Source organism: Triturus cristatus, chromosome 10 (assembly GCF_964204655.1).
Source record: "Triturus cristatus chromosome 10, aTriCri1.1, whole genome shotgun sequence".
Taxonomy (NCBI): domain Eukaryota; kingdom Metazoa; phylum Chordata; class Amphibia; order Caudata; family Salamandridae; genus Triturus; species Triturus cristatus.
The window spans coordinates 781,693,190-781,706,868 of record NC_140593.1 but is presented as its reverse complement, the minus strand read 5'-3'; the positions used below and the strand labels follow the sequence as shown (position 1 = coordinate 781,706,868).

Here is a 13,679-nt window from a genome sequence, read left to right as displayed (position 1 = left end):
AGAAGAATTGGTGAGCTCCAGGCATTAACCATACAAGAACCATTTTTACAAATTTGCCAAAATAAGGTGATTCTTAGAACGAAAACTGAATTCTTTACCCAAAGTTGTTTCTGCCTTTCATCTCCACTAGTCTGTTGAATTACCCATGTTTTTTTCCCCAACCAGAGTTAGTGGCAGAACGTGCTCTCCACGCATTAGAAGTTAAAAGAGCCTTACTTTATTACATTGAAAGAACTAAATCTTTTAGGACAACTAAACAACGTTGTTGCCTTTTCACCACCGCATAAGGGCAATCCTATATCAAAATTAGGTATTGCACGGTGGATAGTTAAGTGCATCCAAATATGCTACCTTCAATCTAAACGCACCTTAACAATTCCCCCTATAGAGCACTCTACATGCAAGCTAGGGGCTTCTATGGCATTCTTGGGGAACATACCCTTAGATGACATCTACAAGGCTGCAACATGGTCTACACCACACACATTCACAAAGCACCATTGTGTAGATGTGTTAGCAAAACAAGCTAGTGTGGGCCAGGCAGTTTTAAGAACACTTTCAAACCACTGCTACAGATACAGGTTAACCACCGCTGGGAAGATAATTGCGGTATAGTCTATGCTAAAGCATATGATCTACAGCTCATATGCCTCGAACGGAAAATGCTACTTACCCAGTATGCATCTGTTCTTGGCATATAAAGCTGTAGTTTCATATGCACCCCCGGGTACCTTTATATGTTGCAGTATTATCTTAGTTTGATACACTATTCATGGACATCTTTCTACTCTTACTAACTCCATCATCACCCTTATGGCAAAATAATCTAAGGATGGAGGTGATGCCCATGCGCACTATCACCGAAAGAAGTCACCACCTACCTCGTACCTACAAAGACGACTTTGAAGAAAAACAAAGTGCAAACATCCGGGCCCAACACCAGATGGTGATCTGTGCTAAAGCATATGAATCTACAGCTTTATATGCCAAGAACAGATGCATACTGGGTAAGTAGCATTTTCCTTCTAGTGGCTCTGCGTTGTTGGCGCAAAAATAGTCATAAAAGAAACTGCCATGAGCACATTGTGGGAGGGCTTGTATGACTCAGTTGATGTCACATTTGGAGACAACGTCGCTACAGTCACTCCTTGCCCTCTACTGCCATGCGGAGGTACTGTTGAAAAATTTACAGAATAGTCTGACACCTGGGGAGGATTCGAAGAGAAGGAATCTGCGGTTATATCCTGCCTACCTGATAATGTGTTTCCGAAGTTAAGTAACTTAAAACTTCTAAACTCGTCCCTGCGATATATCAATCTTCGTCCTATTCATCCAGCAAATAGGCTCATATGTCCATTACTCCCAATAACCTCTGTTTACCTCTACTGATTCAACACTAATCCACCTCGGGTTTCAGAGTAGAGTGCTACTCGCCGAAAGCACTTCAATGCCTCGTCAAGGGTAGTGAGTGATATAAAAATACTGTTACAAAAAGAAAATGCATTCAAGGAAGGAAACTGTGTTTGTGCAAAACAGTAGGTATTATAGGTAAGACCTGTTGGCTTTTACTATGTTTGAATTAATTAGGAGCTTTTCTGAATTTACCTCATACACTTAGCCCTTCCTCTTTTTTCCTCCAGAAGAAGTGGGTGCTGCTGTACAGTCATTAAAAAATACTGTAGAAGGATAATATGCTTCTGCAAAATTAATATCTTGCTATCATATTGTGTCTAGCATTTTTTATCTTGAAAAACATTTTGGGATTTCGGTTGAAAGCGCACCCTGGTCTAGTTTACTTATAGGTTAAGTAAAGTTCCTGCATGGGTAGAAAGCACAGTGGAGTAAAAGGTATTTAATACTGTGCAACGAGCGCAAGTCCTTGTGAGTAGTTCACAGGAGTAGTACTGTGAGTTACTAGAGCGATCACCATGCTGTGATCATTCCTTTCCACCGAGGCACACTGTTAATCTATAGGCAGTTTACAATATGTTAAAAATGGTTTCTCTACATTGAGAATAGGATATGGAACACATGCTTCCAAGTGCAGTTTTTTGCTGACACTTGTTTTTTATCCTTTTGTATGGTCTGTATTCAACTAGTAGTCTATGGAGAGATGTACTGTTTCGGTAAACCAGTGCTCTTTATGTATAAAGTGTAATTTATTATACTTAACGTGATTGTGTTTTATAGTATTTTTTTTCTGAAGTTACAGGGATGGCCCAGGTAATCCTCTGAGGCATAACTATGAAGGTACATTAAGGGATCTCCTTCAGTTCTTCAAACCACGGCAACCAAAAAAACTATATTACCAGCAGGTAATTGAAATAACATGGAGCATTTTTTTTGGGGCCACCTAAGGAACAAGACCTATATTAATGTTTTATTTCTTTTCCAGCTCAAAATGAAAATTACAGATTTTGAAAATAGACGAAGTTTTAAATGCATATGGCTTAACTCCCAGTTTAGAGAAGAAGTAAGTAACCCTACTATTGGCAGTGCCAATAACTTTGAAATGTAATGTAATTATTTTGCAAGTTACCTTTTCTTGTCGGTGTACTGAACGCATTCATTCCTGATGGATACTTATACCTGCAGATTCCTCACCTATAGAACAACCCCAGGCGTCAGACTGGATCCGGAAACTGCAAAGCTGTCATGACTCCGGTAGGTGGTGCTGGCTTCAGATTGATGCTAGAAGTGGCATCTGGTGAGGTCATCGAAGTCATATAGCAGCCACCCTTGTAACGACGCCAGTTACTTTTTTCACTCCTTTGACGTGGATTCAGATCTACAGCAAGATTCTTTACTTACAAAATGGAAATAGTACAGTGCTATATTACCCCCCCGCCCACCCCCCTTCCCGCATAAACTAAATCTGGGTATAAATCCTGTGGGGACTGCGAAGGACAGGACAGAATCACTCTAGGTATGTTGCATTGTTGCTCTCCTACTTGCTCAGTACATTCATCCTCGACGCTCAACGGCATTGGCCTACTCCACTGGCTCTGGATGTGCTTCCGATTCCACTGGGTCTTTTGTTGCCAGGACTGGTGCTTCTTGGTGCTGACCGGTGCCTTACCATAGTCCTCGACGCCGACTCTGCATTGCTTCGACCTGGTACCCTGATACACAACCACTTTGTCGGTGCCACCTCCACCTGTACCTCTGGCGCCAGATATGACACTACCGGCATCACTCCTATAAGCAGGTCCAAAGAACCGATCCCACAGAGAAACTCAACGCCTCATTGTAAGAAACTGGCTCTATATGTTCGAGGCATGTGGGCTGCTGAATTCATATCTGTGCATAGATCGCCGCCTAGTGTTGGGTCCGGATGTTTGCACGTTGTTGTCCTGGAAGAGTCTTCGAAGTATCCTGGGATAGGTGACCCCTCCCCTGGACTACAGTGCGCATGGGCATCCTCTCCATCCTCAGATTGTTTTTTTCCGCCATTGGGTTCGGATGTGTTATCTTGACTCAAGTTAGGAAAACCTGTTTTCAGGCCAAAAGGCCTTTAGCTCGCGTCGGTACTGTTCTTGATCGGTATCGATAGTATCTTTGTTAGTTTACTAACTTCTAGAACAAACTTTCGCATCTTACCCGACCGTCGATTCGACATCAGCGATGGAATCGAGGACACCATTCAAGAGGTGTCCGGTATGCAATGCGAAATACCCCCACGTCGACGTCCATCCAGTGTGCAACAAATGCCCTTCACCGGATCACGACGAATCTACATGCATGGCCTGTGCCAGATTTCGATCCAAGAAGACTACGGAATCGACGAGCGGCGAGACTCGAGGCGCAGCAAGCGGCACCGGCCCCGGCCGACATCTTCAACGCCGAGACCGAAGATGTCGAAGAAGTGGAGAACCTACCCTCCAGTCCCGTTTCCGAACATGACTCCGGATCGGAAGACGTCGACGAAACACTCTTTCACAGAGATGAAGACGACACCGAGGTAGGAGACTACAATGAGGCCTTAGGGGCCGAAGAGAGTAGCTCCGGTGATGAGCAAGGCCTACCCGTTCAGACTGAAGAAAGCCCGGTGCAGCAGTCTATGGCTCCGGTCGAGGGATCGCCTTCGGGCCTTACCCAAGACCTATCCCGCAGTTCCTCGGGCCCGGCCTCGGACATTCAGCGGCAGCCATTAATGCCCAAAGTGGCTGGTTTCCCTTCTTTAAAACCGAAAGCTGTATTGGTTCACTTGAAACCGAAAGTGGCGCTGGTCGGATCGAGGCCCTCCACACCTTCGACGCCAGCAAAACACATCGGCACCGAGCGCACCAAACGAGACTTCGGTGCCGAACTCTAAGCGGCCGACGTCGGAGTCGACATAAGGAAGAAGGCCTTCGGTACCACCAAACCTGCTCGGCTCCCGGCACCGACGCAATCGACTCCGACCCCAAAGGTCAAGCAGCCTGCTGCGTCTCACACCGCTTCCACGGCGACATCTAAACCACAATCATCGAAGAAGTCGACGGCCACTCCCGCCCCTCGACTCGATGACCCACCGGCGCCGAAAAAATCCACGACCGCCTCAACAGAACCGGTCGGTGCGAAAGACTCGAGGGCGCTCCAAACGCGACCCATTGCTGCGCAAAGCACCAAAAAGAAAATGGTCCTCCAGGACACGTCGGGCTCCGTGCCAATTAAAGCTCCAGCAGCCTCTTCGACACCAGCCTACATTACTTTTGGCCTGCCACCATCCACGGCCCCGAAAATGTTCCAAATCAGGACACGGGTGACCCATACCACCATCACGCCTGCCGAACACTCTGCAGAGACGTCTCCATCGCATATAATCGACGCCGACACCGGCAGGATGATTATCCACAAACGGAAAAAAACTTCGGAGCCGGCTTTGGACTCCTTCAGGATTCCACTCAAAAGAAAGCTGCCTGTGGCCTCAGAACCAGTTCTTTCCGAACCTTTCCACTCACCCTACCAGGATCCACAATCCTTCTCTCCCACACACTCCGACACGGATGCGTTGGGGGACTACATGGGTGACCAAGTCCCCTACCCCGGAGACATGGACCCTGATGGCCAACAGGACCCTGATCAAACTTGGGATGACCCTGTGGACCCAGGTGCACCTATGGATGCACAAGACCCGCAACTCTATGGAGCAAAAACATCTCCCACAGAGGACACGGCAGCGTTCAACGCTCTAATTGAACGTGCTGCGGCCAATCATGGAGTGCAACTTCACTCGGACACCGTCGAGGACGACTTTCTTATGGATACTTTTGCATCCTCAGAAAGAAATATAAAAACTCTACCCATGTTGAAGGGTGTCCTCAAACCAGCAAAGGACATCTTCAAGGAACCCACCAGGGCAAGAGTGATAAACCCCAGGATCGACAAAAAATACAGATCAGCGCCTGGGGACCCTACTTACATCAGAGGCCAATTACCTCTGGATTCCATTATCGTTGCGAATGCTCGCAAGAGGGCACACTCACAAACAACAGGTGACGCTCCTCCCCCGGACAAAGAGTCCAAGGTGTTAGAGACCTCTGGCAAACGGGTTGCCGCCCAGGCAGCCAACATATGGCGCATTGCCAATACTCAAGCACTCCTCGCTCGCTACGATAGAGCGCACTACGACACATTAGAGCAGCTAATCCAACATCTCCCTGACCAATTCAGAGAAGGTGCAGAGATCCTCATCAGGGAGGGACAGCTCCTCACAAACGCATCCATCAAGTGCGCGCTGGATGCCGCAGACACAGCTGCCAGGGCCATAAACACTAGCGTCATGCTGCGACGACATGCCTGGTTACGAATCTCCGGATTCAAACCTGAGGTGCAAAACAACATACTCAACCAGCCTGTCAACCCAGACTATTTATTCGGCCCGGAGGTTGATACCACCCTAGAGAAAATAAAAAAGGACGCAGACACTGCAAAGTCCATGGGGGCTCTCCAGACTCAGTCCTTTCGGAGCGGCTCCTTTCGTCGCCCCGGAAATAGAGGAGCAGGTAGAGGACAGGGGTCACAGCAAACATACAACAAGAGCAATACACAAACCACCTACGATAAAAACACCCAGGGTGGATATCGGGGCTCCAGTACAAAGGGCAGAGGACGCGGCTACGGAAACACCAGGTCCTCCCCCAAGAACAAGCAGTGACGCCCTCTCCCTTCCTCCCGACCACATAACACCTGTCGGGGGAAGGCTACAAAGGTTCCTGTCCACGTGGAACTCCATCACCACGGACAGGTGGGTCAAAGATATTTTCAAATACGGTTACTGTCTAGAACTAACCTCCACTCCACCCACAATACCTCCAAAAAACCGTCCTATGTCCTCAGAGCACTTAACGCTCTTACAGCAGGAGGTGCAAAGCATGCTTCTAAAAGGCGCAATAGAGGTCGTACCCGTCCACGAGCAAGGTACGGGGGTGTACTCCCTGTACTTTTTAATACCAAAGAAGGACGGGTCACTCAGACCTATATTAGACCTGAGACCCCTAAACAGATACATTCTTTCCGAGCATTTTCACATGCTCACTCTCCAGCAAGTCCTCCCGCTGCTCAAGCAGGGAGACTTTCTAGCCACACTGGACCTCAAGGATGCGTATTTCCACATACCCATTCACCCATCACACAAAAAATACCTCAGGTTCACTGTTCAAGGACAGCACTACCAATTCAGAGTCCTGCCCTTCGGCGTGACAACAGCACCCAGGGTTTTCACAAAGTGCCTAGCTACTGTGGCGGCACATCTACGGAGGCAGCACATGCACGTCTACCCTTACCTGGACGACTGGCTCGTTCAAGCGAAGTCAGCCCAGCAATGTGCCAGCCACATGTCCCGCACCATTCACCTCCTTCACAGTCTGGGGTTCTCACTAAATTACCCAAAATCCCATCTCCAGCCCGCACACGTACAACACTACCTAGGTGCGACTATAGACACTCTGGCGGCCACAGCTCAGCCAAATTTAGTGAGAATCAACAGCATGCAAATGCTGATTTCCAAGTTCAAACCTCAACACTCCCTGCCCGCGCGAGTGTTCATGCAGTTGATAGGCATGATGGCCTCCTGCATCTTCATAGTCCCACACGTGAGACTACATATGCGCCCGCTTCAGGAGTGCTTAGCACGTCAGTGGAATCAGGCTCAAGGACAGTTGAAAGACCTAGTGTTGGTGAGCGGTCGGGCATACAACTCTCTGCATTGGTGGAATCCACAAAACCTTTGCAAGGGCCGACCGTTCCAAGAGCCTGTCCCACAAATAGTACTGACAGCGGACGCGTCTCTCCAGGGATGGGGAGCTCATGTACTCCATTACACAGTGCAGGGACTATGGACACAACAACAAAAGAAGATGCACATCAACCTTCTAGAGCTGATGGCAATCTTCCTCGCTATGAAAGCTTTCAAAGTACACTTGTGCAACAAAGTCGTGTTGATCCGGACGGACAACATGACTGCCATGTACTACATACAGAAGCAGGGAGGAACACACTCTCCACAGTTGTCTAATCTGGCTCAGAGCATGTGGAAGTGGGCCATTCAAAGGAACATGTTCCTCATGGCAGAACACCTCCCCGGCAAGGACAACCAGATGGCGGATCTGCTCAGCAGACACAGCCACCAGATGCACGAGTGGGAGTTACACCCATCAGTACTCCAACCGTACTTCCAGCAGTGGGGTCATCCAGAGATAGACCTATTCGCGAAAACGCAAAATGCCAAAGCTTTGCCGCCAGGTTCCCACATCCGCAGTCGCAGGGCAATGCGATATGGATGAACTGGTCCGGCAGATTTGCGTACGCTTTTCCCCCAGCACCACTGATACCGCTGGTGGCACGCAAACTGCGTCAACACTCACTGACGCTCGTCCTGGTTGCTCCAACGTGGGCACGCCAGCCGTGGTACACCACCTTTCTCGAACTTTCCGTGGTGCCGCATCAAAGGCTGCGGATCAAACCCGAGCATTTGACGCAGAACCATGGAGAGATTCAGCACCCAGATCCGCAACAGCTGAACCTGGCAATCTGGCTCCTGAAGTCCTAGAGTTTGGCTACCTCAACCTGCCACCTGACTGTATGGACATCATTAAGGAGGCCAGGAGACCCACTACCAGAGCTTGCTATGCAGCCAAATGGAAAAGATTCGTCATTTATTGCAATAATAATGACATTAACCCGCTAGACGCATCCATCCAAAACATTATTTGTTACCTATTACACCTATACCGATGCAATCTGGCGTACACCTCTATACGTGTCCATTTGACCGCAATATCAGCCTATCTGCAGACCAGGCAGCACCTCTCTCTATTCAGAGTGCCTGCCATCAAAGCATTCTTGGAAGGACTCAAACGAGTCATTCCACCAAGCCACCCACCGGCTCCGATGTGGAACCTCAATTTGGTCCTCACACGCCTGATGGGTCCACCCTTTGAACCTCTACACTCATGCGAGATTCAATTCCTTACCTGGAAAGTAGCTTTCCTAGTAGCGATCACTTCTTTGAGGAGAGTTAGTGAACTCCAGGCACTAACCGTTCAAGAGCCATTTATACAGGTTCACACCAACAGGGTCGTACTACGTACCAACCCCAAATTCATGCCAAAGGTGGTATCGCAGTTCCACATGAATCAAACCATTGAACTGCCCGTTTTCTTCCAAAACCCACAAACTGTCGCAGAAAGGGCACTCCACACACTAGATGTCAAAAGGGCCCTCATGTATTATATCAACAGGACCAAACCCTTTAGGAAAACACAACAACTTTTCGTTGCCTTTGCCCCACACCACAAAGGTAACGCTATCTCCAAAGCAGGAATAGCCAGATGGATCGTTAAATGTATCCAAATTTGCTATAAAAAGGCTAAACGTACTTTAACGATTCCCCCACGAGCCCACTCAACACGTAAGTTAGGGGCCCTCAATGGCTTTCCTAGGAAACATCCCTTTGCATGACATATGTAGAGCAGCCACCTGGTCCACTACACATACATTTACCAAACACTATTGTGTAGATGTGCAATCAAAACAGCAGGCAGCTGTAGGACAGGCTGTTCTCAAAACTCTTTTTCAGACCGCTGCAGCTGGCACTGGTAGCCGCCGCTAATAAGAGGGCACTGCTATATATTCTATGCACAGATATGAATTCAGCAGCCCACATGCCTCGAACTGAATATGCTACTTACCAGTATGCATCTGTTCTTGGCATGTAGGGCTGCTGACATTCATATCGCCCTCCCTCCTCCCCGGCGCCTGTAGCAGCTGCAGCTCTCAGAAGTACTGTAAGCATGGTCATCACTTTCTATATCTACTCCATCACTGCCACAATGGCGAAAAACAATCTGAGGATGGAGAGGATGCCCATGCGCACTGTAGTCCAGGGGAGGAGTCACCTATCCCAGGATACTTCGAAGACTCTTCCAGGACAACAACGTGCAAACATCCGGACCCAACACTAGGCGGCGATCTATGCACAGATATGAATGTCGGCAGCCCTACATGCCAAGAACAGATGCATACTGGTAAGTAGCATATTCAATACCGCACCAAAGTGACGTACAGTGTGTAAAGAGTCCGCAAAGTTAGGCAGAGCTTAAAGTTAAATAGAAGCTTACTCTCTAATAGTGGTAGCTTGGTATAGCAGTAAGGCAGTATCAGAGGACCGTGTTAAGCCCTTTAATTCACACACTCAAGAACTGAACTCTAGGCCAATTGTCATTGTATAAAAATATACGGTTTATTTTTAGAACCAAACAAGCCTGGCACAGGTAAGCATTAAATACTTTTCAGTAATAAGTTAATGGATATAGAACAGTTTGAAAATGCAATAGAAATTGTACTTTGTTTGATTTACAGAGGAGCAGTAGAATGCAACACTTGGCAAATGCAGTACATTGAAATGAATAGGCTTTTTCAGTAAAATTACAGGTAAGTTACTTTTCACGTTACTTTTCTAACTCAGTGCTGGATACCTAGATTCAGCACTAGGACATTTCCTGCAAACAGGTGAGTAAACACGATTTGGTTATTTGAGCGATTTTTAAAGAATATTTTTAGGTTTCAAAACTCCACACTTAAAAATCTTTGGGAGAAAAAGTGTCAATGTTATCCTATGGGAGGAAAACAGGTTATCTGAAAGAAACACGTTAGTTAGATTCCTCACCTTAGAATATCCCCAGGCGTCAGGCTGGATCCGGAAAGATTTTTGTAGCAATACCCTTTTGCGCGTCGCTAGGCGTCGTCTGCGGCTCCGCGTCCGTCGTTGGCATCGTGCGCCGGAATTACGTCCTCGGAGTACTTAGACGCCGCCCTTGCGCGCTGACGTCAGTTCTTCTTTTTTCCACGCCAGACAGCGCCGATCCGGGAAGAGCTTACCCCTTAGTCAATTTTTGACTAAACTTTTTTGACTCTTTTTGGTCTTCTGTCGACTCGACTCCACCCCTAGTGCCGGTAGGATGCCCGGGTTTAAAGTCGCTGACGAACCACCATCGCCGGTGCCTTTACTGCCTGGGGGCCGACCACGACGCGGAGTCGTGCCCCGATTGTCAGGCCTTGACCTCGAAGGCTAGGCGGGAGCGGTCCCGTAAGCTTCTCGAGCTTCGGCACTCGGCTCCGCGCCGCTCCCGGTCCAGGAGGAGGTCCAAGGACCGGTCGTGGAGCCGCAGTCACCATCATCGCTTGTCGGGCTCAAAGTCTTCGGGTAAGTCGAAGCGATCTAAGAAGTCCAAGAGACTACATCGCTCTTCGGACTCCCCTCTCCGGTCGCACAACTCGGCCGAGGGTCAGGGTGGTCCCACCCCCGCGGCTCCGTCGGAGCCGCAGGAGCCGGGCCGTCCCCATACTCGCCGGTCCCTGGGACTGACGCGACTCCGGCGGAGGTCAATGCCTTCAGCTCGGCCATGAGGGGCCTGGCTCCGCCGTCGACGCCTGCCGGCGCACCTTCGGGCCCCGCGGGCTCGACTGGGCGACCTCGCGTGCCGGCGGCTCCGGCCCCGGCGCAGTCTACGACTTTGGTCCAGACACCGCAGGTCCCCGAGGAATCCAGGCCTGGGTCTCTGCCGGCGCCGGTCGACCTCACAACACCGCCGACACCGGTTCTGCCCCCGGCGCCGTCTCCAGACGATGCCATTCCCTGGTTTAGCCTCTGTCTTGGCCCGGCGCCGGTGTGGCGCCGCTTGACGCCGCACCCGACGCCGATGGTGGAGCGTTTCATCTACCGCCCGGCTCCGATCATTCCTCCTGTTTATCAGGAATCGGATGACGGGGGCGACTGGGAGGGATCTGAGGACCCTATGGCCATACAGGGCCAACTTTCACAGGACTGGGCAGACGAACTGGGGGATGCCAGTGGTCTGGACACTTCCCCGGACGCTGGTTTCATCTTTCCTCCGACTGTGGCCTCGGAGGAAGGTGCAGCTTTTTCAGTGGTGCTGCGCAAGGCGGCACAGCAGGCTCGAGCTGCCTGCTGTGGCCGTGAGGACTAACGTCCTCACAGAGGTGCTTCAACCGTCAGCAAGTTCCACAGAGCCTCTGCTGCAGTTCAATGAGGCCCTCATAGACGTTCTGCAGGGCACTTGGGCCAAGCCCTCCCCAGTTCCTCCTGTGCATCGGAACGTGGCACGGCGCCACCGCCCTGCTCTGGGCGACCCCAGTTTCCTGTCCCAATACCCCACCCCCGAGAGTCTGGTTATCCAGGCCTCCACCTCGCAATCCTCCTTCCCGTCTGCTCCTCCGGATCGGAAATCCAAGAGGCTAGAACAGTTCGGAAAGAAGCTGTTCTCTTCCCTGAGTTTGGGCCTGCTGTCTTTGAACACCGCTTGCCTCTTGGACCGTTTCTCCCACTCTCTGTGGGATACGGTGGAGGACGTGCTGCCCCTGTGTCCGGAGGAGGCCCGGACACGTCTCTCCCAGGCGCTTACTGACGGGCGAGATGCAGCACGACATGCCATACGGTGTGGACTAGACACCACGGACTCGCTGGGTAGGGCGATTTCCACCACGGTGGCGCTCCGGCGCCACACCTGGCTGCGGTCCACGTCTCAATGTCCAGAGTTCCCTCATGGATATGCCCGTTGATGGCACTCGCCTTTTTGGTGAGAAGGCGGATAGTGCGCTGGCTCATTTTAAGGACTCCCGGGCTACGGCCAGGTCCTTGGGTCTCTCGGCCCTACGGCCGCAAACTTCCCCCCCCCTTTCGTGGCCAAGGAAGGGGCGCCTCCTCACGTCCGCCTAGCCACCGGCTGCAGACCCAACCTGCACGCGGTCGAGGACGTGGATTCCGCCGTGGCGGTACTGGAGGACAACGTGCCGGTCAGCCCACATCTACCCCAGCAGCATCCGCCTCAAAGCCCTCCTAGTCCGAGCTTTCAGGCCCATTCCACGCCAGTGGGCGGCAGAGTTCGCCATCACCTGCTCCACTGGCGCTCCATCACTTCGGACAGGTGGGTGCTGCAAATCGTCCGAAGGGGCTACTCCCTCCCCTTCGAGACGACCCCTCCAGCCATGCCACCGTATGTCGGGGGATCATTTGCATCTTCTACGAGAGGAAGTTACGGCCCTCTTGGCCAAAGAGGCCGTCGAGCGCGTTCCTGGTCCAGAAGTAGGCCGTGGTTGCTATTCCCACTACTTTCTGGTTCCCAAGAAGGGCAAAGGGGGCCTACGCCCTATCTTGGACCTCAGGAGCGTCAACACCTTCCTCCGGAAGGAACGGTTCAAGATGCTAACTTTAGCTCGGGTTCTGGCTGCCCTCGACCCTGGAGACTGGATGGTAGCGTTTGACTTGCAGGACCCCTATTTTCACATCCCCGTCCTGCCGGCCCACCGGTGTTACCTGCGGTTCACGGTGGGTCAGGAGCACTTTCAGTTCACCGTGCTCCCCTTCGGCCTCACCAGTGCCCCTCGAGTGTTCACGAAAGTGATGGCGGTGGTCGCAGCTCATCTGCGCAGATCGGGGGTTCCAGTATTCCCCTATCTCGACGACTGGTTGTTGAAGGCGGGCTCGCCCCAGCAAGTCGTCTTCCCACCTCCAGACTACGGCGACCTCCTGCATTTGCTGGGGTTCTCCATCAACGTGCCGAAGTCATACCTGAGACCCTCCCAGAAGCTCCTCTTCATCGGAGCGGTTCTCGATTCGGCGCAGCTCCGGGCTTAACCTCCGGAACAGTGGGTCCGGGATATTCAGGCTCTGATTCCCATCTTTCGGCCTCTATCCTGGGTTTCGGTCAGGTTGGTGCTGCGGCTTCTGGGGCTGATGGCCTCCTGCATCCTGTTGGTGGATTACGCCAGGTGACGAATGCGGGCTCTGCAGTGGAACCTGAAGTTTCAGTAGGCCCAGCATCGAGGCAACCTGTCCGACCATGTCTTGATCTCGGAGGGCACTGCGAAACAGTTGCAGTGGTGGCTCACCTACCGCGATTGGGTCCGGGGCAGATGCCTCTCCCTACCCCAACCGGAGCACGTAGTAGTGACGGACGCGTCCCTCCTGGGATGGGGGGCCATATGGGAGAGGCGGAGATCAGAGGCCTTTGGTCTCCGGCGGAGTCTCGACTCCATATCAACCTGTTGGAGCTGAGAGCGATCCGGCTTTCACTGAAAGCCTTCCTTCCCTCTGTCCGGGGAAGTGTCGTGCAGGTGTTCACGGACAACACCACCGCCATGTGGTATTGCAACAAACAAGGCGGGGTGGGGTCGTG

General features: G+C 51.2%; 1 protein-coding gene across 2 annotated transcripts in view; it reads left to right on the top strand.

The window, feature by feature from the left end:
* Window positions 1–13,679, top strand: part of USP7 (ubiquitin specific peptidase 7) — a 1,511,465-nt gene that overhangs the window by 1,152,056 nt on the left and 345,730 nt on the right. Inside the window, exons 24-25 of one of the 2 annotated variants that reach the window (XM_085628311.1) lie at window positions 2,207–2,315; window positions 2,396–2,473. In XM_085628311.1, coding sequence (XP_085484437.1) covers window positions 2,207–2,315; window positions 2,396–2,473 — 187 coding nt within the window. The remainder of the gene's footprint in view (window positions 1–2,206; window positions 2,316–2,395; window positions 2,474–13,679) is intronic. The other variant, XM_085628312.1, reaches the window with a different exon arrangement.